Raw genomic sequence first — 21,784 nt, 5'->3', positions numbered from 1 at the left:
GCCTCCTGATAGCAACTGTCAACAGCTCCCTGTCTGGCTTTAGAGGCAACCATGCACAGCTACCAACCTCAGCTTCTTCAACTTCAGACAGTGCTAAGCATTTCACTTCCAAAAAGGACCTTGTTTGATGCTTTAATTCCCTGCCTGATCATACAGCAAAAATTTGGTACAGCTAATAAATGCAAAGTGAAAACTCTGTGCAATTGAATAAATCTTATTAGCTGAAAAAACTCCCACTTATTAGAAAGGTTTTCTGTATGTTGCTCAAAAGAGGTCACCCGAACAAAACCAGCATAATATTAATGTATATTGATAATTTAAAGAAGTAATAAAGACAAAAAACAGTTTTAGACCGCCCTAAATTTATCTAACAACAACAAAACAGAAAAAAAAAAAAAATCCTCTCTAACAACAGAATCCATACTTTTGCACTAGGCAATTTTTGAAATTTTACTGTTTTCAACCCAATTCAAGTGCATACACTCATTTATTTTAAAACACAGAAAAGAATAAAGGAGCAGGTGCATGGCCTACCAGTCAATATCATATGAGCTAAAAGAAGGAACAAAAAAATCCACAAAGACTAAGTGAATTACCAATTTGTAAGTTTTTTTCTTTCCCATACATTAGCCACTGTTTTTGTTGAATTCAGATTTATCATAGTTTTTATAGTATCTTGTAATTTCAGATTATCTCACAACTCATGCCAGAGTTACAGTTGTTACACTTTAAGTTAAAAATCCACATAAAATTACACTGGTGGCAAGAGCTTATTAACCCTTTTCTGCAGACAGGTAGCTTTGCTTTGAAAAATTAGTAACACTCCAAAATCCATCTGATCGCTTGTATTCCAGAAACTTTATCTTCTAATATTCGAAACTCCTCCACATCATCGCCTTACCATTTCCAGTCCTACATTTATTCCTGATCACTATAAATCTCCTTATTTTTATGTACATATTACTTTTAACACTGAACAGAATTTTCCTTGTAACTTGGAATCTGAAAGGAACTGAACTAGATGTGATACAGAACAAACGATGAGAACATAAAACTTAACAATGCTGCCTCAATTATTATGGAACGGTAATTCATGCTCTTGCAAAATTAAGGAACTTTCCAACATATAGCTACACCATGGTCATACAACAGGCAGGAAGTTAAAGTGAAACATATTAAACTCCCTGAATTCCTATCACATCCATTTGGCCATTGCTATAAAGCCTAGGAATCAAAATAAAGTACAAAAAGACCAGACAGATTTCTAACAGCAGCATACAGGCCAAATAAGCACAGTAATCCCAGCTCCATAAATGAAGGCTCTGCCAAGAAGCCAGATGTAGGTAGTGGAATACCTCCTGGAGCTTGGCACTGGGGCTCTTTATGTTCCATATGCAAGTGACAAGGAAAGCATAATACTGTGTATTTTATCTGGCTAGATGAATGTTTTCTTTCAATTTTTCAGTCCATCTAACTTCTGTGAAGGAATAAGTAAATGCAAAGCACTGATACACTCAAATGCAAGTCTCTAAAACATACTTCATTAGCACATTTTCTTTCATTATAAAATTATTCATTTCCATAATTCATTACCATAACGTAATTAGCTTAAGATTTTTGACTTTTAGAGAAGTAACAGATTACCACTGTTCAGCATCCCAACTGTCTCTGTAAGAATACTTGCTTTGTTATGTGGCCAAACGCCAACTAGAGAGACGCTGCTCCAGTTTCAGAGGCCATCTAGTGACCAGGAGAAGCTTTTCACTTCCCACCTAAACTAATGTGATGCAGATCAAAATTTTATACCCCCGTCAACCAATTTTTATGAAGTGTTTCTTTATATGCAAATGTAAGGCTATAATTTATTGTCTTTGGGAAGCTCTCTTATAGTATTATAAGCATTTAGTTTTTTTTATAAATTCATAGATTTATGCAAGTCACCAGTTCACTCAATATACAGCGGTCAAACAAATGCTAAGGATAAACAGAAGACCTAGATACACTGCAGAAGACAAATGCATGTCACTAAGTTTAAGAAATATTTACAAATATCCCACATAAGAACTCAATTTAAGATGTGAACTTTGAATTTAAAGTTTGAAGTACTGTACACAATGTCGCAATAAACAGTGTCATAGCCAACAAGCACAGCTGCAGTATCACTGCTGGTACTGAAACGTATACAAAGCCCTCACTTCACTGATCACACAGTTAGGCAGCTGATCACAGTATTTCTTAAATATTTCACTCCAGTGTTCATGAAATGCTTTGGATCAGATGTGCATTAGGTTTGAAGAGCTACATTGTAAGTGTACTTACACAAGAATTGTCATATTATTCCTAATACGGTTCTTTGAATTTTCCCTATGAATTGTTAGCTTGTCCTGGAGCAAAGCCAATACTTGATGTGGCAACAGAATACTACCACAAGACACGACCATGGTCTCACCACAGATAAACACTGTCAGTCAGCAACTAAAGTCTAGTTTAAACACACTTAAGGATGAGTACAGAATGTGAATGTTGAAGAGATGTTAGTTTGCATGCATTCTTGGCCTGTTTTCCAATTAAATATCCCCTAAATGTTTTGTATTTAAAAAGGAAAATTAGTATTTTTATATTGTACTGTTCATCTCATAAATGATTCCTTTTAGTGCCTTTTCAGCAACTGGCTGAATAGTTAGAGAAGCTTCAGAAGCATAAATATTTTCATTAGAGTCCTTTCCCATCTTCTTAAAAGAAACCTTAAATTCAGTCCTTGCTCCCCAATGAAGTAGTGTGACAAATGAATTAAATACATTAATTTATTTAGATCAGTGGAGAAGAAACAAGAAATAACATAAAAATTAAAATGTTTCCATTATTCTTCCCTTTTTGTTTCCTTATAATTCAAAAGAAAAAAAAGGGCTTATAGTTTCCATGAAGGAAATATTCTTTACTTTCCCCTCAAAATCTAGACAAAAAATATAGATCATAGGATCACAGAATTGTGGGGGTTGGAAGGGACCTCAAGAGATCATTGGGTCCAACCCCCCTGCCAAAGCAGGTTCCTTAGAGCAGGTTGCCCAGGAAGGGATCCAGATGAGCCTTGAATATCTCCAGGGAAGGAGACTCCACAACCGCCCTGGGCAGCCTGTTCCAGTGCTCCATCACCCTCACCATGAAGAAGTTCTTTCGCATGTTGGTGCAGAACTTCCTGTGCTCCACTTTGTGGCCATTGCCCCTTGCCCTGTCCCCACAAACCACTGAAGAGGTTGGCCAAATCCCTCTGTCTCCCACACCTCAGGTATTTCTAAACATTGCTAAGATCCCCTCTCAGTCTTCTTTTCCTGAGGCTGAACAGACCCAGGTCTCTCAGCCTTTCCTCATAGGGAAGATGCTCCAGGCCCAGTCTCATCTTTGGGGCCCTCTGCTGGACTAATGGTATCCTAAAAATATAAGTGATTTATTATTTCCCTCTTTTGTCTTAATTCATGCAGATTGAGTCCTGCAGTTCTCAAACTAGTGAAATTACAAATGCAAAAAGACCTTCTAAATGGTTGAGCTTCTAGATTAATTTCATAGAAAATTGAGACAAAAAAAAATGAAATATTCACTTTTCTTAAACTATTTATATTGATTTCAAGTAAATTAACTTTTACAAAATATTGTTTATAGAAATACAGATAGAAGTACACAAAACTAAGGCTTCATTTCAAGTCTTTTTTTGTTCTCTCATTTTCTATCTCCTGCTGTTAAATTTTTCAGTTATTGAAGCTGTTGTTTAAGCATGCCACAGAACTGCATTTAAACAAAATAGTTTTAAAAACTCATTAAAATACAGTTAATCTGCATATACTAGAGAGATGTACATATGCTTTAGTGTGTAAACGTATGCCACACATAAATGAATGTCCATTCAAACACAGATTAAGAAATACATTCTAAGCCTAAAGCTACAATACATGAGTTCCAGTATTTTTCAAACTTCTCATTTTACTAGCGAAAATTCCTGAAAATTTTGACTTCATGAAGGTAAACACTGTCTGTGTATAAGATAGATCTAATGCACATGTCTACTATGACTGAAGTAGTAGCACTGACAGAGCAACATACATAAGTAACTGCAGCCATGTACGTATTTTTCCTCATTCTTAAATTTGTCTGAACAAAACAGAGGAACACCAGCTTCTGATTTTTTTTAAGCACAAGACCTACAAATACATGTTTTTATTAATATATCCTGATACTGACTTTAAGATGATTCCCACAAGTTATAGAAACCTTAGAAATATTATAAATGCAGTTATGACCACAAATGATCTACTATTTTTTACCAAGGGTACAAGCTCCTGAGTAATGTATTGAGCAGTCCCTCAAGTGTTCAGTTTTTCAGATATTTTCAAAATGATTGTAAGCAGCCTGAGATGGTCTATACACACAGCAGAATATTTTGCATCAATATGATAATTTTTGCCACAGAATTTAAATAAAAGTGAGAATGAATGCAATGTCTCACATTTGAAATATAAAGCAAGAGGGTCATAATAATCTGTAACAACTTCCAGTATCATTTGGGAAGCCCTATGATCTAATACCGATTTCAACCACAAGAGCCATTTTTAGACACTTTTGATTCACAAACTTCTAAAATTTTCCTGCAGTCACTATACATTTCTCCACAGTCATTTTTAGGTCACTGACAGTAACCTTGTTTTTTGAGTTATCTTATTGAACTTCATTTTTCAGTCTATTACAAGGAAAAGTCCGTCAGCAAGCCTTTATTTCACCCCAGAACCAACATTTTAATCATCCTTGTGAGAGCTCAGCAAAACTTTTCTAGTATACCAATATTCTTGACTTGACTGTCATCAGCAAGAAACAGATCACTGCAGTATTAGAGCATCACTAAAAAAGAGGATAAAATTCTGGCTCTCCTGAGATCCCTGAAAAACTGGAAGCAAAACAAAACAAACAAAAAAAGCAACGGAACAGCTTTGCTGTCTCTCTTACCTTCAAAAGCTGTTTGCCAATTGTTGGACTCATTTTTTCATCCACCATGAGAATTACTATTCCTCTATCATCCATACCTCGGCGTCCTGCACGACCTGACATTTGAATGTATTCACCTGAAGATATCTAAGATAAAAGGGAAAAATGTAACACACTAGAAAGACAGCAAGAACTTATAAAGTGCCATTTACGATTATATAGTACACGATCATAACGTATAAAAATTAACAGAAGAGTTGTGTAAAACACGGAGTCACCACAGATCAAATTCATCATATTTGATCACTAAGGAACTAACATATAAGATCCGTGCTTATGAATACTCTTTGTCAAAAGGATGATTTAACCAGTGCTTTCATAGCTACATTTACTGATAAATTGCCACAGTGATTTCCTTAACACCTAGCACCATTTCAATATGCGCTAACCCCTTTTTATTAATGTCTCACATTTGTAAATCTCAAGTTTGAAGTGCATGGTGGAGATCATTACAATATATTGCTTCTGCAATGTCCGATCACAAAAACTATGCTATGTCAATTTAAAAGCAGGAGTTCCACATATCTGATACCAAAAAGGTAGCTAATTCTTTCTTGCATATTTCTTGAGGACATCCAATCAGACTGAATGACTTGTGAAGCTGAACAGCCCAAACTGAGATTGAAGAGATGTTTGTTGCAAAACATATGTTGTTACATGTCCCATTTACCTTATTTTTCCCATCTCTGAAAGAGGAAATCATTCAGAGGAGTCAACACTTATAAAGCTTTTGTGATGATTTGTACACCCTTATTACTATTTACATGTGAATTACAGATCTCGTTTTAACATTTAAAAATGTTTAAATTATTTACGTTCCAACTATTTAAGAACCTGACTCTTCCTACTCACATACCTGTCATTCTGTGGGCTACCCAAAACACTCTGCTATAACAGAACAATCAACATTCCCCTGAAGTACACGATCTCTCAGGTCTGTCAAAACCTCAGTTTGGTGATTGTCATGGGAGTACTTAGCCCACTTATTCTCCAGATCCCTCTGACGTGGAAGAAAATACTTGGTCACACAGTTCAGGACAAACTGTGCAAAAAGTCTTAGGCTAATCAGCACTTAGGCTAATTCAGCACTAACCTGTTTGATGCCCTTTTGCTGTATTTATCTGTGGTGTTTTTACCCAGATGGGCAGCTGAACTCCACCACAACTGCTCTCTCACTTGCCTCCTCAAAGGGAAAAGAGTAGAAAATACAATGGAAAGGGCTCAAGGGTTGAGATAAGGACATGGAGATCACTCACCAATTATCATCACGGGCAAAACCGACTCATAGTAGGGAGATTAATGTATTTTATTATCCATTACTGAAAAGCTACAGCAGTGAGAAACTAAAAATTCAAACTAAAAACACCATCCACACTCTTCTACCTCCCCTCTCCAAGCAGTGCAGGGGAACGGGGAACAGGGACTGCAGTCAGTCCCTGATGCTTTGTCTCCACAGCTCCTTGATCATCACTCTCTGCTGTGCGTTCTGCTGTGTGCCTGGAGCACCTCCTGCCCTCCTGCACTGACCCTGGGGCCTGCAGGGTTGGTTCTCACTCCTCACTCTCCCAGCTGCTGTTGTGCAGATTTTTTCCCTTTCTTCAATCTGCTCTCACAGAAGTGCAAACATCTCTTATTGGCTTGGCTCTGGGTAGCAGCAGGTCCCTTCGGCGCTGGCTGAAACTGGCCCTTATCTAACATGGGGCAGCTGCTGGATTCTCTCACAATCCCTGCAGCCCCCTGCTACTAAAACCTTGCCATGTACACCCATTATTAAATAATTTAATGCATGCTCTGAGCAATCTTGTCTTTGGAATTTGTAGGCTAATTATAAATTGATTAGTGAAGAAGAAGAAAGATTTTTTGAAATAAAAAAGTATTTTCTATGACACTGCAGTGCAGATGTCAACAGTAAATCTTATCTTTGTAATGGTTTAAATAATGTAATTGAGTAATTCCCACAGACAACCTCTTTTTCACATACCCATCGGAAATCTTTCCCATCAAACTTGCAGGCACTCGTAAACAGCACAGTCCTGGCTGGCATATTAATTCCCATAGCAAAAGTCTCTGTTGCAAATAAAGCCTAAATAAACAGACTAAAGTTAAGCAAGCAAAAACAAAGACTAAGAAAACATGTTTTGTGCAATCTTTGACTATTTACTCCAGATTTTACTACTTATGTACTGTCAACATAGCAACACAGGCACATTCAATGTTTAAAAACTGGAACAAAACCATTCTTTCCCCCTTCCCTTATTTCTTCTAGGAAAACAAGGTTAGTCATATGCAACCATGTGCCAGAAGTAAACACAAGTCTTGCAAATGCATGAAATGCTAGAAGCACTTCCAGGATTTCAGAAAACACTTCTGCCCCTCTAAACTGCTTTTTCATAAGCATATATCACAGAAGAGTTGAAAATTTTGGAAGTATACACAAGTATACACTGCAAGTTTTAATACTTCAAAATAAAATCTGAACACTTAAAACTAGAGGTGTAATTATGTACTATCATAAGGTATTTAAGGCAACGCACTTTAGACTAAGTGGTAAAAAACAGTTTCGAGTTTTTTTTCCAGATAAAGATGGAGATATTTATGCAAACACACACACTCTCAGGGAAAGGGACCTGCAACTAATTACATAAAATTATGTGTTACTGGAAGACCTAAAGACTTCCAGAGGGGATGTACACTTCTGCAGAACCCAATATCTAGATCCATAAAACAGAACCCCACCCCTTATATGTATGTAGTTCTATTTAAGACTGCCTAGTTACTAGTCCATACAATATTTTAAAAAAAGCTTTTGGTAAATACTAATCCTGAATAGAAGCACATTCAAACCACAAAGCATTTTTCAGACTGGCATTTGCAAGGAGTCCTTCTTTCTCCTTTTTCACTCAAGAAGCAGATCTCCACTATACCTTAGTACATGTTCTAAGCTAAGATACACTTCTTTGGTTTGTCAGGATTACTGACAGTGTATTCAGAACAGATTAAAACCAAAATGTGGACATAAAACATATACCTTTATTAGGCCCTCAGAGAAAAGAATTTCTATGGTTTCTTTCAAGATAGGAAGCAGACCGCCATGATGGATACCAATTCCACGCTTCAGAAGAGGAAGTACGTGCTCAACCTGGGAAGAAACATAAGACCAGTAAAGAAATTTTAATATTATTTGCAGAAATATAAAACCTCTACAGTTCACCTCAACACCACACAGCCATTTGCTCATTCCCACCACTCCCTGCAGCAGGATGGGGGAGAGAATCAGAGGGAAAAAGAAGTAAAAGCTCATGGGTAAAAGCCCACCCCAGCCAGACACCACATATTAGATGTTCAGCATTAACACCACACGGTGTGGGACACCTCTTTGGCCAGCCTGAGCCAGCTGTCCTGGCTGTGCCCCCTCCCGGCTCCTGGGGCACCCCCAGCCTCCTCACTGGCAGGGCAGTGTGAGAAGCTGCAAAGTTCTGGACTTAGTGTAAGCACTGCTTTGCAACAGCTAAGACATCAGCACGGTATCAGCGTTACTCTAAATTCAAAACTGCATCATGCCAGCTACTAGGAGGAAAATTAACTCTATCCTAGCCAAAACCAGTATAACATTATTTTCTACTTAAAACTAGGAATGGTAAGAATGGTAAAGCCAACGGCCAATTTTGTCAGCAGTAGAGTAGTCATAAATTGGCTTAGGCCAACTGTAAAGCTACATGCTAATTTGCGAATGCAGTTAATACTTAAATTAATCCCTCTCTTTCTATATGTATATCATGTTTCCAAACAGTGGTTTGTATGTGCAATTTTGTATATGCAAAAATTGTATATACAATATCAATATTTTATATTGATATTGTATTGTATTGAATGCAGTGATTTCATTTATTGATCTGTGTAGTAACAGCGAAGTGAGTACCTACGAATGCTACAAAGGGAACTTGAGGCTGTCAATGACTGAATTTCTTGTTTTCTAAAAACTTTACACTTTAAAATAGCTAGGTAAGTTTTGTCTTCAATGAAAAAAAAAACAACAGAGACAAAGGTAAGGCTGTCATTAACGAACTAACTATGAACATTTGGTTACCGTCCCAAACCTAATTCTGAGACTATGCTTCTCAGATGTCAACGCCTATAGGGACCAAAACAGATCACACAGATACAATCCCTCTGTTATATGTGCTGTTTTTTCAGTACGCTTAACACCTTACACATCGGATTCCTATTTTCAGTTCTTCTCAAGTTCAAAAACAGAACAGATATTTTGAATCTGAAGTGAGCAGGCATGGCCAAAAATTAAGCGGTTGTTTTCTTCAAGGAAGAATTGCCATGCTCATAATAAAGATCACTACAGTAATAATTGATGGACACAAGTTATGGAAAGGGTTGCAGAAGAAACTAGTTTTCAGATTTACTGAATGCCATAATATTCTGTCCATTTAGAAGATTGGATTTTTCTACTGTAAAGATACAGCCGCTATACTTTGTGATTGTAGAGTGAATTACAATCCAGATGGATAACTGCAATTTTTGAAAGGCTCAGCTGTCAATACCTGATAAAGTGCATACTGCATCCATATTTGAACTATTTCCAGACAGTTTTAGCTCTCATGTGTGCTTAAAAACATACTTGACTCAAAAGCTGCAGAAAACAGGAGACCAGTAGCTACTCTTATTTAGTCTACACTTACCTGAGGAAGCTTTTTGTCTTCATCTGACAAACAGTCAATTGCATTATTGAATACTTCTTCAACCATCTTTTTTTCTTCATCTGAAAAGGCAATTTTTAATTTATTAGCCTTCTAGGTTTTATAATAACTTCTGTAAATAAAGCATTATTACATTCTCAAATTTGTAAAAGTTTTAAAACAGTGTAGAAGGCTGTGAAACCTACACAAAACCACCTACACTGTGGTCAGACAATCAATCAATGTGGGCCTTAAAGTGGGCCTTAACAGTGACTGTATGCTTAGGGAAGAGGAAGAATAGCACAAACCTGCAAAAATAATCAAAATTTCAGCTACCATTACGCTTGGTATTTCTCAGCTTTATGTATGTTCTATCTATTTTATAAACCTCCATTTTTGTCTTCTACCTAACAGCACCCGTCTGCATTCTACTCTGTTAATTCTTTCACACTTTCTGTACACTGAAACAGAACGTGCATCGACTGAGGAGCAACTGAGCAAGCAAGAATCCTTAGGAGTTTTCATACAAGAAATGGTATTCTGACTTACAACAGACCCCTTACTTTTGTTACTACTCTTAACATTTCCAAGAAGCCACGAACTTAAGCTAATTTTCCATGCTTGGTCTTAATCCAAAATGGAAAAAAAAATAATCTTGTTTACTGTTATGGTTTTTCTTTGATGAGATGGGAGAGGAAGTAAGGAAAGAAAAGTGGACTGAACAGTTGAGCAAGAACAGTCTAGTGGTTTGTTATACAGATGTTTTAACTTGGAGAAATGCTCAGATTTCTAGATAGACTTTTCTAGAATTTTTTCTGCTATTTTCACAGTGAACAGGATTTTGGAGAAAGAAAAGTTTATAATAGAGGAAAAGTTAAACATTGGGATGATCAAATACTCTGTATACCCACAGTTTACTACTGAAAATAGGCTGATGTACTGGAATGGTAAATAAATACAAATTTAAAAAGTGATAAATATATTTGTTTTTACACAAAAAGACTCAAATGAAATAGAAATAACTACCCAGAATAATATTTCAAGTTACAATTGTTTGTTGAATAAAACTGTATTTTATTTATCAGTACCTGTATTGAAATCTAACTTTGTCATCTGAAGTGCATAGGCTTCACAATCTTTTTTACTGAAGCTGAAAATAATTACAGGTTGGAAATTCCTTTCCATTATCATCTTCACAATCTTAAAAACATTTGAAGGACCTGTAGAGAGATCACATGAATTTCAAAGTTATTTTAGCAGAACATTATTCTGTAAAGTAATAATTAAAATAGAAGCACAACTTAGCTGCAACTTTTTATTTTTTAAAGAAAAGTTATATAATGTTAGAAGTTACTTAAGAATGAGATTCAAACTCACCTTTTGTTCCACCTTTCCTGCCTTTCTGGTCCCCTTTTGCTAAGTCTCCTGCATCTCTAAGCACTTGCATTGCTGTGTTAAAATTATCTTCTCTGAAGTCTCCCTAGATATAAAACACAATCTCTGTAAACAATTACTTCTTACATAGCCCACTGAAAAATAGATACTTATTTACATATTCAGTACCACACATTTACACGCAGAAGGACAAAAGAACAATGCATAAGCTTACAAGTGACATTATTAGGTTGAGTGTCACAGCTCAGAATTATATTTGCCTCTCTGAAGTTATTGGTCACCGTTTTATCTACTACACCATCAACGTTAGACATGCTCAGTGACTGTGGTGGTTTCACACCAACAGACAACTAAACTCCACCACACCACTTTCTTACTCCTCAAAGTAAAGGGGGAAAATACCATGAAAAAGGGCTCAAGGGTTGAAATAAGGACATGGAGATCACTCAGCAATTACCACAGACAAAGATTCAGCATTAGGAGATTAATATGATTGATTATCACTAGCAGACTAGGACAGTGAAAAAATAGAAGCTAACTAAAAACACCTTCCCCTTCCCACACACTCTCTTCTACCTCCTTCCCCAGAGCAGTTCAGGGGAATTCCTCCTGTGTGGGCTCCTCTCCAAGGGCTGCAGGAGAACTTCTGTACCTGCAGCACCTCACTTCCTGCCCTCCTTCTGCACTGACCCTGGGGCCTGCAGGGCTGGTTCTCACTACTTGCTCTCCCAGCTTCTGTTGTGCATTTTCTTCTGTTTTGTTAAGCATGCTCTCTCAGATGTGCATCCAGTGTTGATCACTTGTTCAACTTTGGCCAGCAGTGTGTGTCCTTTTTGGAGCTGGCTCTGCTCTGACATGGGTCAGCTGCTGAGCTCTGCTCTCACAGGCCACTCCTGCAGTCCCCAGCTACCAAAACCTTGCTACGTAAACCCAGTACAATGACACAATAGCAAAACTGACTTACAGGAATGTCTACATGAAGATATTCTGCCCAATGAAGTGCAATACTGCTGTTTACAGCATAAGCTACTATTGTGCATGTCAATAATGAATTTTAAACATTGTTACTTCCGAATCATCTAAAGACAAACATTTTGCCCTCCCAACTGAAGGAAAATTTAAATAATGCTACCTTTAAAACAAACGAAAAAGAAAATTAAGTGAGAAACAGTACCAGAAACCTCAGAAAGCAAGGATGAGGGCACTTAACACATCTCAGCAAAGCATTACTCAGCTGAGTACATGACATTAGGTAATAAAATCAGTGTCTTCTATACAACTCCAAAATCAGCATCTCAGAAATCACCATTACCCATTTGTATTCCATTTTAATATAAACATCCTTTGCATAGTCAATCCAAATTCTGCAGAAGATGAAATTCATTACTGATACGTGAGGAAAAAGAAATTTCAAACTAACTGACTATTCCTTACATTTTCATCAACGACAAGACGCAATCCATCTCCTCCTGCTGGGAATATATAGTGCTGCAATGGAGTAGGTCGATAGTCTGTGTAAATCACATGGCAGGGCTATAAAAAAGAACAGCATATATGTAAATATTTCATATTTCTAAATGCACTGGAAAAATATTGGCTTTAAGGAAAATCCAATGCATTTATTTTAAAATACATCCTTCTAGAAGCCTTCTAAAAGAATCTAAGACTCAAAGAAATTTAGTTAAGTTTTCTTTCCTGAATACGGATTTTGTACTAATGATGTTGCTTAAAAACATGAATGCTTGCTAATCCTTCAGAGGAATACAAGTTGACAACAAACAATCTCTCATAAAAAGGAAGTAAAGACGGGTAATGGTCTCTTCTGTATTATTAAATATGCTAACATCTTTTGAAATATGCTAACATCTTTTAAAACCAAAGGAAGAACTATTGATTTCTATTTTGTAAAAAAGCCTGCAGTATTTCTTGCACCACCTAAAAAAGGTACACTGTATACTTTTTAAAATATTAAAAGCTTTAACATGTAATGCTTGTTTAGAAAAAAATAAATAAAACACTTCCTTTAAAATATTAAATATATAAACCTGCTTTAAAAAAAAATCAGCCAAGTGTTCTGAAAAACAAAGTCAAAGATTTGTGCCAAGCTTGAGTAAACATCTCTTATGCTATGCTCCTTTCATCATAAGCCACATGGGAATCAAAGCTTGGGGTTATTTTTAAAATCAGAGCAACCTCTTGTGGAAGTTCCTTCCCCAATTCTAATTCACATATTCTTTGCTGCAAAACCATCACTGAAAAAAACAGAATGAAAATTAACTGAAAGGTTCTGGAACAGGACATATTCATCATATTCCTCTTTTCCCATTTTGTCTGCTCGTATATATATTTTTTCATAGGAATTTATGGTTTACTTTTCATTCTTGCATTCGAGTAGCAGCACATACCAGCCATATGAACCATGCTATACTAATTGAGCAAGGCAGCGGTCCTGTCCTTAAGCTCATTATGAGAATCCTCTACATGAAATGGAGCAGTACTTGCTAAGTACAGTTTAAGCCTGGGGTAACAGCAAGGGCCCTGCATATGGGCATAGTTTGAAAACTGAGGTCCCAGAAATATAAACTCCACTGATGGTCAGTCACAGAAGACATGCAGCTTTGACAGCTGGTAAAAAAAATAAATAATAATAAAAAAAGTTGTAAATATAAGGAAGAAAAAAAGCAGGAGCTAAGAAAAAGATCTGAGCAGCAGGGTAAGGCATCTGCCTGGGATAATAAAATCTTGAATTGTGCACAATATAGTCCACGGGCTAAAAAAAACACCTAGACACTGAAGAATTCATTGCAAGACAAGATCTTCTATTAGGAAGAAAGGACTATTATTATAGGAATCACTGTTGTGGAATCACTGTAGGATGGACATCTTCTCTACCTGCCTGTTCCAAGGACCTATGCTCTGTCTCTCTACCTTCTTCTGCCCTGCCTGCCTGCTTCCAGGACCCTGCTCCTCAATCTGCCTGCTTCATGAAGTTCAGCTTTGCCTCCCTCTTCCAGCCTGTTTCAGGAACCATGACGTGTTAGTCAACTGTGTGCAGTTTTGGGTGACACAACATAAAAGGACATAAAACTACTAGAGAGTCCAAAGAAGGGCTACAGGCATGGCAAAGGGTCTAGAGAAGATGAATGAGGAGTGGCTGAGGTCCCTTGGTTTGCTCAGCCCAGAGCAGAGCAGGCTGAGGGGAGGCCTCATAAAAATAAAAATGGGTGGCAAGTACTTGTCATGCTGCTATCAGCCCACTGACATTCACACACCTATTTTAGTGCAAACAATGAAAGAAAAGTTTGTCTTTGTTGAAAGAGAGATGTATATAATGTTCATGGATTGCAAACAAGCCCTTTGAAGCCTCCATGTCCTGAAAGGCCTGCCTCTGAAGATCATAGTATTTTCACAGTGTTTCATAATTCAGAGTGTTTGTTGAAATCAAGCTGGTGTCTAAATAAATGGTAAAAATAAACTATTAAAGAAAGAAATATTAAAGCTGTATGTAGAACCAACAGTCCATACAGGCGCAAAGGCTAAGTGTACTATCAAAGAAGGCAGTTTATGTATATATATATTTATATATTATATATATATATATATGTTATATACCATCAGTTAGAAGCCATAATAACATAGCTAAAGAGAGGCTTGTAGGTGCCGTTTTTTTCAAACTAAGACAAAGTATTATGCTACAAGATCACAAGGATAAAGGTCTATCAAATCAAAATTACCTGTTTGTGAAGATGACAGATCCATTCAGCAAACTGACGAGCATTTGGAATAGTTGCGGAAAGGAATACATAGTGAACATTGTCAGGGAGCAAAATAATTGTCTCTTCCCAAACTACACCACGTTCTGAAAATGGAAAAATCATATGGGAAATTTATGTTATTAAAGTCTGTTTTTCAGCTCTGAAGCCAAAGAACAGCATACTTAAAGACAAAATAAAACAAAAACTAAAAAATGCCTCATATGTAAGTACACACAAACGTCCTCAAGGTGCTTTTGTCTCAGCAAAGACAATGCAGATAGCTACGCACAATAACTATTCTGTAAAATTCAGTAGAAAACATATTCTGAATGATTTATGCACAAAGATGTCTGATTTCAAGAGAAAATAGAGATTTAATAAAGGAAGCAGGCTTTGTTCTTCAAAAAAATGGATGTGAAATGCAAAATTGTATATACAAGTTACCTGAATCTCTCATGTAGTGAATTTCATCAAATATAACCCATGCAACTTCTCGCATAACCTCAGAACCTCTGTAGAGCATACTTCTCAGGATCTAGAAAAGGAAGAAAAAGGATCTGTCAAAAACTGACATGTAAAGTTCCTGACTGAGAGTCCAAAAGCATGAATTTACAGAGATTTACCTAATTTTTCAATAATCTGAAGTTAAACCAAGCACAAGGGAGAAATAATGAACTGTTTTTTTTTCTACCCTAACTGGGCTTTTTATGATAATTTTTATTACTATCAGACCTTTCCAGTCAAAAAAGGGTACAAAACCACAGATAGATCAAGAACTTGTGTCTGATCTTACCTCTGTTGTCATCACCAGACAAGAAGCTGTAGGATTAATGGTGACATCCCCAGTCATCAAACCAACATCCTGAAACTCTTCATACATCTCCCGGTACTTCTGATTACTCAAAGCTTTAATTGGGCTCGTAAATATCACACGCTGTTTCTCCCTCAAAGCCAAGGCAATTGCATACCTGTATTCAAACATTGAACGTATTAAGGTTGCCAGGAAGATATCCACAACTTTTTAGTTTCCTCTTATCTTTTGGTTGAAAAAAGAAAAGTAATTCAAAACACCAGTAGAACGATATGAAGCATTTCATATCAGTTTAAGTTCAGTGCAATCTAAAGTTGTGTCTCTTTGGAGAGTGACAAGTGCCCGACAAATTAACTGATTTAGATTAACTTTAGAACACATCTAATTTTAACTAAAAATCTAATCATAAATGCTTTGTGTCAAACTACTATTATTTGAACCCATGTTATGTATTTTCATGTAGATCTCACTTCTCATCTCATGTCGGCAAAGTCCCTCCAAACCCTGCCAAAAATGTATGTGCTTGTTTAAACATTTCTTGCTTGATAAACACCAAGATGCTAATTAAATCAAACTGATACTTCTGACATAAAAGTTAAATAAATACATAAATAAATAAAATTGACATTCTTTATTAGCTACAAATACGGGGTAGAACACAAAGGTATTTCTTTTAAATTCATGTAAATCTGTATTGCAGAAATTTTTCTCTAAGTCTACAGGAAAAGTCTCAATAAGGACAGATTGCTTAAAAATAAAATACAAGCTTAAATGTTGCTCAAGCCTTTCAATACCCACTAAGCTAGATGAAAAAAATAATTATTTATATTCTAGTGCAGTCTATTCAATTCCAAGCTTTTTAATCTAGAAACTGATGCACAACAGCTACTGATGGTTCAACAAAATGACAGCAAAAGCATCACACCATTTTCTTATTAGAGCCTGCCAGAAAATTACTTACTCTGCACATACAGTTTTACCAGCTGATGTATGAGCTGACACTAACACAGACTGGTTATTATCTACACAAAGAATTGCTTCTCTCTGAAAGGCGTCAAGACTAAATGGATATTCCTAAAAAGAAAGCAAAAACATTACATATTTTTAACAGAGACTACTACCTACATTGATTATTCTCTGACCAAATGAGCATGCAAATTTCAGGCAGATATGAAATCATGCACATAGACATTTGTAATTTCAATTAACCTTAATCCAGTATTTTGCAATGGCTTAGTATTTGTATAAAATTATCTAACACACACACCTAAGATCTTTGCTGATATCTTGTTGTTGTATGCAGTGAAAATCTGGCCTGGACGATTGGATCTTCTCTTATTTACTAAGTCAGGAGAGAAACTGGAGCACAACACCAAACCCTTTGCCCAAAGTCGTAGAATAGAAACAAAACCATAAAGGTCTATTCACTCCATTCACCCACTTAATTTTACTCTACCACATTTAAAATACAAATATCAATCTTACTTATCTTTTTAAACCTTTGTCAAGTCTTACTAGCAAAGTACAATATTTTCCCTCTACCCTTATCTACTAACTAACACATATGCAAAAAGAAAAATTAATGGGATCTATCACATACTTTTGCAGGTTTTCCAGTTCTTGGCTTTAGACCTGTGAACTCTTCATTTGCTGGAAGTGCAACCTATAAAATATATTTTAAACAAAAATAATTGCAGAAATCTGTGTGTCCATTCCAGTGACATATCAAGCTATGAAAGGCTGAGGAAGGAAATACAAAATGCATGAAAAATTATATGATTTTCTATTATTCTGGTTCTACAAGCTCACGTGTCAAGGTGTTCCTTCTCAGTATCCTCCTGACAACAGTACCCTTTTTCCCATTTCTCTGGCATTCCTTGCTGTCTGATGTGAAATATTTCTGGCTTACCTAACTTGAAACATCCTGAGGCCAAGATGCAATTACACAGCTCACATTGATCATGCTCTCTTTCCAGGGACAATGTGTTTATACGAGTTAAGTTTCAGTTCCTAGCTAATATCTAAGATTCATTCATGCTAAATATTTAAGCCTTCTTCAGTTACTAAGTGATGACAAACTTCTATCAGACATCTCTACATAACAAAGACTGTGCAGATGCATTGGCTTTAAAACCTGTATCATCAACTGTACAGGCAGTTTCTTTATTAAAAATGCATCATCATACAGGGTCCTTTAACGTGACCCTAATTAACGTGGGTTAATTCTGGAAGACAGATAAGCACAAATACAGGCTGGGTGGAGAATGGAGTGAGAGCAGCCCTAAGGAGAAGGACCTGGGTGTGTTGGTTGATGAGAAGCTCACCATGAGCCAGCAACGTGCACTTGCAGCCCAGGAAGCTAACCATGTCCTGGGCTGCATCAAAAGCAGTGTGGCCAGCAGGGCGGGGGAGGTGATTTTCCCCCTCTGCTCTGCTCTTCTGAGACCCCACCTGGAGTCCTGCATTCAGCTCTGGGGCCCCCAGCAGAAGAAGGACATGGAGAGGCAAGAGCCTAGTAGAACATGTCCAGGCAAGAGCCAGAAAGATGACCAAGGGGCTGAAGCACCTCTCCTACAAGGACAGGCTTAGGAAACTGGGGTTGTTTAACTTGGAGAAGAAAAGGCTCCTGAGACACCTTATAGCGGCCTTCCAGTACCTAAAAGGGTCCTACAAGAAAGCTGGGGAAGCGTTATAGGAAGATCAGGGAGTGTAGCGATAGGACAAGGAGTAATGGCTTTAAACTAAAAGATGGGTAAGTTAAGTTTAGATCAGATATATGGAATAAATTCTTTACTGTGAGGGTGTTGAGGCACTGGCACAGGTTGCCCAGAAAAGCTGTGGATGCCCCTTCCCTGGAGGTGTTCAAGGCCAGGCTGGATGGGGCTTTGGGCAGCCTGGTCTGGTGGAAGATGTTCCTGCCCATGGCAGGGGGTTGGAAATGGATGATTTTTAAATTCCCTTCCAACCCAAACTATTCTATGATTCTGTGACAGAAGAAAAAACAAACTGAGCATGCAAGTACAGGGCAGTTAAAATTTACTCATTTAATACTCATAGAAACTCTTCCTGACAATCATTTTGAGATGAAGGATGATTAAAAATAATAAAATAAAAATCAACATTAATCCTTCTTATTTTTCATATTATACTTGTATCGTTTCCATTAACATAATCTGAAAATAGACAGTTTTCATTTTCTTGCTTTCACATTAAGTCTTTTTTTCCCATTTTACCAAAATGTCATTTTCAACACTAACCAGCTTTACATTAAAGTCTTTCTTTCTTGAAAAAGATTAGGAAGATAATTCCATGCACTGCTGAACAGTAACACTGTACCATGAGTACAGACTTATTTCAATAATCAGCAGGCTCTCTTCCTCAAGAACAGCACTCCGAATGTGCTCAATACCTTTTAAATACAAAAATCTACCCATATTATCGCGTTTTCCACAACCACTCATTTTATTCTATGTATCATTCAAACAGCTTCTAGTAAGATATCCTGTTGAGTTTTAAAATGTATTTTGTGCATGCACAGTCTCAGGTGCATACCTTCAACTATTCACAAGCCTGTTCAATCTTAAATGTACTATCAAATGACATATAGTTAGTACAATATTAAACAATATTATAATACTAACAGTAGTGCTTGTACTTCTACAAAAAAGGCTAGACTTCCCACGTTCAGTTGCACTGCACTCACCTCATGTGTGCAACCTTCAACAGTTTCCACAGCTTGCACCTTTACATGAGGCATCAGGTCTGCCAGACTAAAAAAATGAGTTAGGATTGCCAAAGAATACATTTAAGAATCTTGTTTTCTTTATAAAATGGAAAACATTGAACTTCAACTCTACTTTAACTGCAGCACTTAAAAAAGTATGCACAAACTTAAACTGGACATTTGGCAGAGGTGACTACCTGTACTGAAAACACCTGTAAGTTAACATTTTGCTATTTTGTAAGTGTACTTTAGCTACTACTTTAGGATTTTTAACATTTCAAAAGTTTGTATCACAAAATTACTCTTGGGTCACATTTATAAAAGCATGTTCATGTGGAGTTTTCCAATTAAATGCAGACTTTTTTTCTCAGTACACAAAAGCAAGATTCAAGACCTGTATTAATGGTACTGAATAACAGCAGCCTGAAACAACCCAAGCAGCTTCCTTAAGAAAAGGACCCTTTTTTTCTTTACCCTTCTCTCATGAGCACAAGCAGCTAGTGTCTCACTGCATAGAACAGTTGTTTTCTCACACAGTATTAACATACTTTAGGAAGCTACAATAGGCAAGTACACATTTTATTGAGACCACTCATATAAAAACTGACTTAAAATGGTAACTCTGACTCTGCTTTGCTTCTGTACAAGTACCCTATGATTGCAATGTTCTGAAAAGTCTTCTCATGACTGTTCTCACAGAAAATCTTACCTTGAACTTGAGAAAAAAATGACCACATAAGAGCAATGAATTCTGTCTGACAGAAGTGGTATGTCACCCAGTGAAAAGTACAAGAACTCAGCAAGCACACAGTTTTTATTTCTGTAGTTTAGTCTTCTACATCTTAAACTAGGAGGTACACATCTGTGTTTGGTAGCTCCAGATGAAGTTTTACTTCATGAACTTATCTAATTGTTTCTGAACCAACATCAACGTCCAAGTTCCCAACAATCTCTTAAGACAGACTACAATGACAAAGCTCCTGCACTGTCCCTTCAATCTGCTTTTTCAGAACCCCTCATAATACCTGTCAGGAAGTTCTAGAAAGAAAACAGACAGGCGTGCAGATCCTACAGCACAAAAATGGCACTCCGGCTACCCTTTGGTTACCTTATGTTCCCAGCTTTCAACATGTCCAAGCTTTCCCTCTTCTCCATGTCAGGTACAAATTTGTGTACAAATTTAAAAGAATGTCTACACTTACATCACAAAAACGTCCTGCAATTGTAATCTTACATGCCTCAAAAGCCTTTTTTTCTGTCCCTCTCATCAAGATCATATTCCTGTATCCGAAGCTGATTATGTCTCCCACGGAGGTGGCACACCGCAAGCCTGCCTCCTCACTGCTTACTGCTTGCCACATGCCTGAAACAAGCACAACGGCGTCGACCAATAGCCCCCGATCCACGTGCAGTAACAACATGAGCGTTGCATAACGGTTAACTACTGGTCTGCAATATTATTTTAAACTCCTCCGGTGCTTGTCACTGGTGAAGCTGTACCACTAGTACATCCTCACGTAAGTAAAGTTAATAGAAAATGAACAGGCAAATCCATCTTCACGTGAAAACACTGCAAGGCTACATACGTCGACTATTCACAGGTGGTATTCAGCTAACAAGTACACCTGGCTATAATTCCCTCACACAGCAGGCTGCATACTTACTTTGTGTCTTCTGATACAACATCTTCCAATTTTGGTTTCTTTCCTGAAACCGCATCTTCTGTACTACCGACCTCAGCTTCCCTTTTGGCCTTCCCTGGCGCAGCCCCTGACGGCGCCTCCTCCGATCGCTTTCTGCGAACACACACACGCACACAGCACCCTCGAGGCCTGCCTTTTACGAGCACATTTCCAGAAAACCAGCCGGTGTCCGCCCCCCCACCCGGGGAAGCCCCCCCCGCGGAGCCACCACGCGTTTCCAAGCCACCTCCCGGCCGCCCCGCGGGGTGCCCGGCGCTGGGGCCGGGGCAGCACGGCCGCCCCGCTCCGTGGGTGCCCCGCGATCCCCACCGCCCCCCGGGCCCGCTCACCCCGTCCTCCTGGCGGCCTCGGCGGCGGCCGCCTTGCTCTTGGCAGCGGCCGGCTCCGCCTCGAACACGCTGAAGAGCTCGTCCCCGAACGCGTCCGCCATCTTCCCCCGCTCCGCTCCGCCCCGCGCCCGTCCCTTCCTTTCCCTTCCTGCCCGCCCCGGGCGTCCGCGTCCGCGCCTCCGCCGGTTCCGGATCCGCTGCGGGCACGGAGCGCCATGGGCGGCCGCAACAAGAGGCACCGCGCCGGGGGCTCGGCCCACGCCGCCTCCACCGCAGCCGCCGCCACCGCCGCCGCCCGGGCGCGGGCCGCCGCCGAGGCCGGTGCTGCCGCTGCTGCCGAGGCGTCGG

At 38.2% G+C, this 21,784-nt stretch overlaps 2 protein-coding genes across 2 annotated transcripts in view; one reads left to right on the top strand and one right to left on the bottom strand.

Annotated features, from left to right (window-relative positions):
- MTREX (Mtr4 exosome RNA helicase) overlaps nt 1-21,592 on the bottom strand; it is a 44,501-nt gene extending 22,909 nt beyond the window's left edge. Inside the window, exons 1-15 of the mRNA XM_035309821.1 lie at nt 21,437-21,592; nt 21,069-21,200; nt 19,384-19,450; nt 17,281-17,343; nt 16,642-16,754; nt 15,663-15,837; nt 15,314-15,404; nt 14,849-14,973; nt 12,549-12,647; nt 11,097-11,199; nt 10,808-10,939; nt 9,723-9,802; nt 8,060-8,170; nt 7,013-7,114; nt 4,993-5,118 (exon numbers count right to left, since the gene is read on the bottom strand). Coding sequence (XP_035165712.1) covers nt 4,993-5,118; nt 7,013-7,114; nt 8,060-8,170; nt 9,723-9,802; nt 10,808-10,939; nt 11,097-11,199; nt 12,549-12,647; nt 14,849-14,973; nt 15,314-15,404; nt 15,663-15,837; nt 16,642-16,754; nt 17,281-17,343; nt 19,384-19,450; nt 21,069-21,200; nt 21,437-21,537 — 1,620 coding nt within the window. The 5' untranslated portion in view covers nt 21,538-21,592. The remainder of the gene's footprint in view (nt 1-4,992; nt 5,119-7,012; nt 7,115-8,059; nt 8,171-9,722; nt 9,803-10,807; nt 10,940-11,096; nt 11,200-12,548; nt 12,648-14,848; nt 14,974-15,313; nt 15,405-15,662; nt 15,838-16,641; nt 16,755-17,280; nt 17,344-19,383; nt 19,451-21,068; nt 21,201-21,436) is intronic.
- Nucleotides 21,593-21,629: 37 nt separating this feature from the next.
- DHX29 (DExH-box helicase 29) overlaps nt 21,630-21,784 on the top strand; it is a 32,838-nt gene continuing 32,683 nt past the window's right edge. Inside the window, exon 1 of the mRNA XM_035309114.1 lies at nt 21,630-21,765. Coding sequence (XP_035165005.1) covers nt 21,652-21,765 — 114 coding nt within the window. The 5' untranslated portion in view covers nt 21,630-21,651. The remainder of the gene's footprint in view (nt 21,766-21,784) is intronic.

The sequence above is a fragment of the Oxyura jamaicensis genome, chromosome Z, assembly GCF_011077185.1.
Source record: "Oxyura jamaicensis isolate SHBP4307 breed ruddy duck chromosome Z, BPBGC_Ojam_1.0, whole genome shotgun sequence".
Classification (NCBI taxonomy): Eukaryota; Metazoa; Chordata; class Aves; order Anseriformes; family Anatidae; genus Oxyura; species Oxyura jamaicensis.
This window is presented reverse-complemented; position numbering and strand designations above follow the sequence as displayed.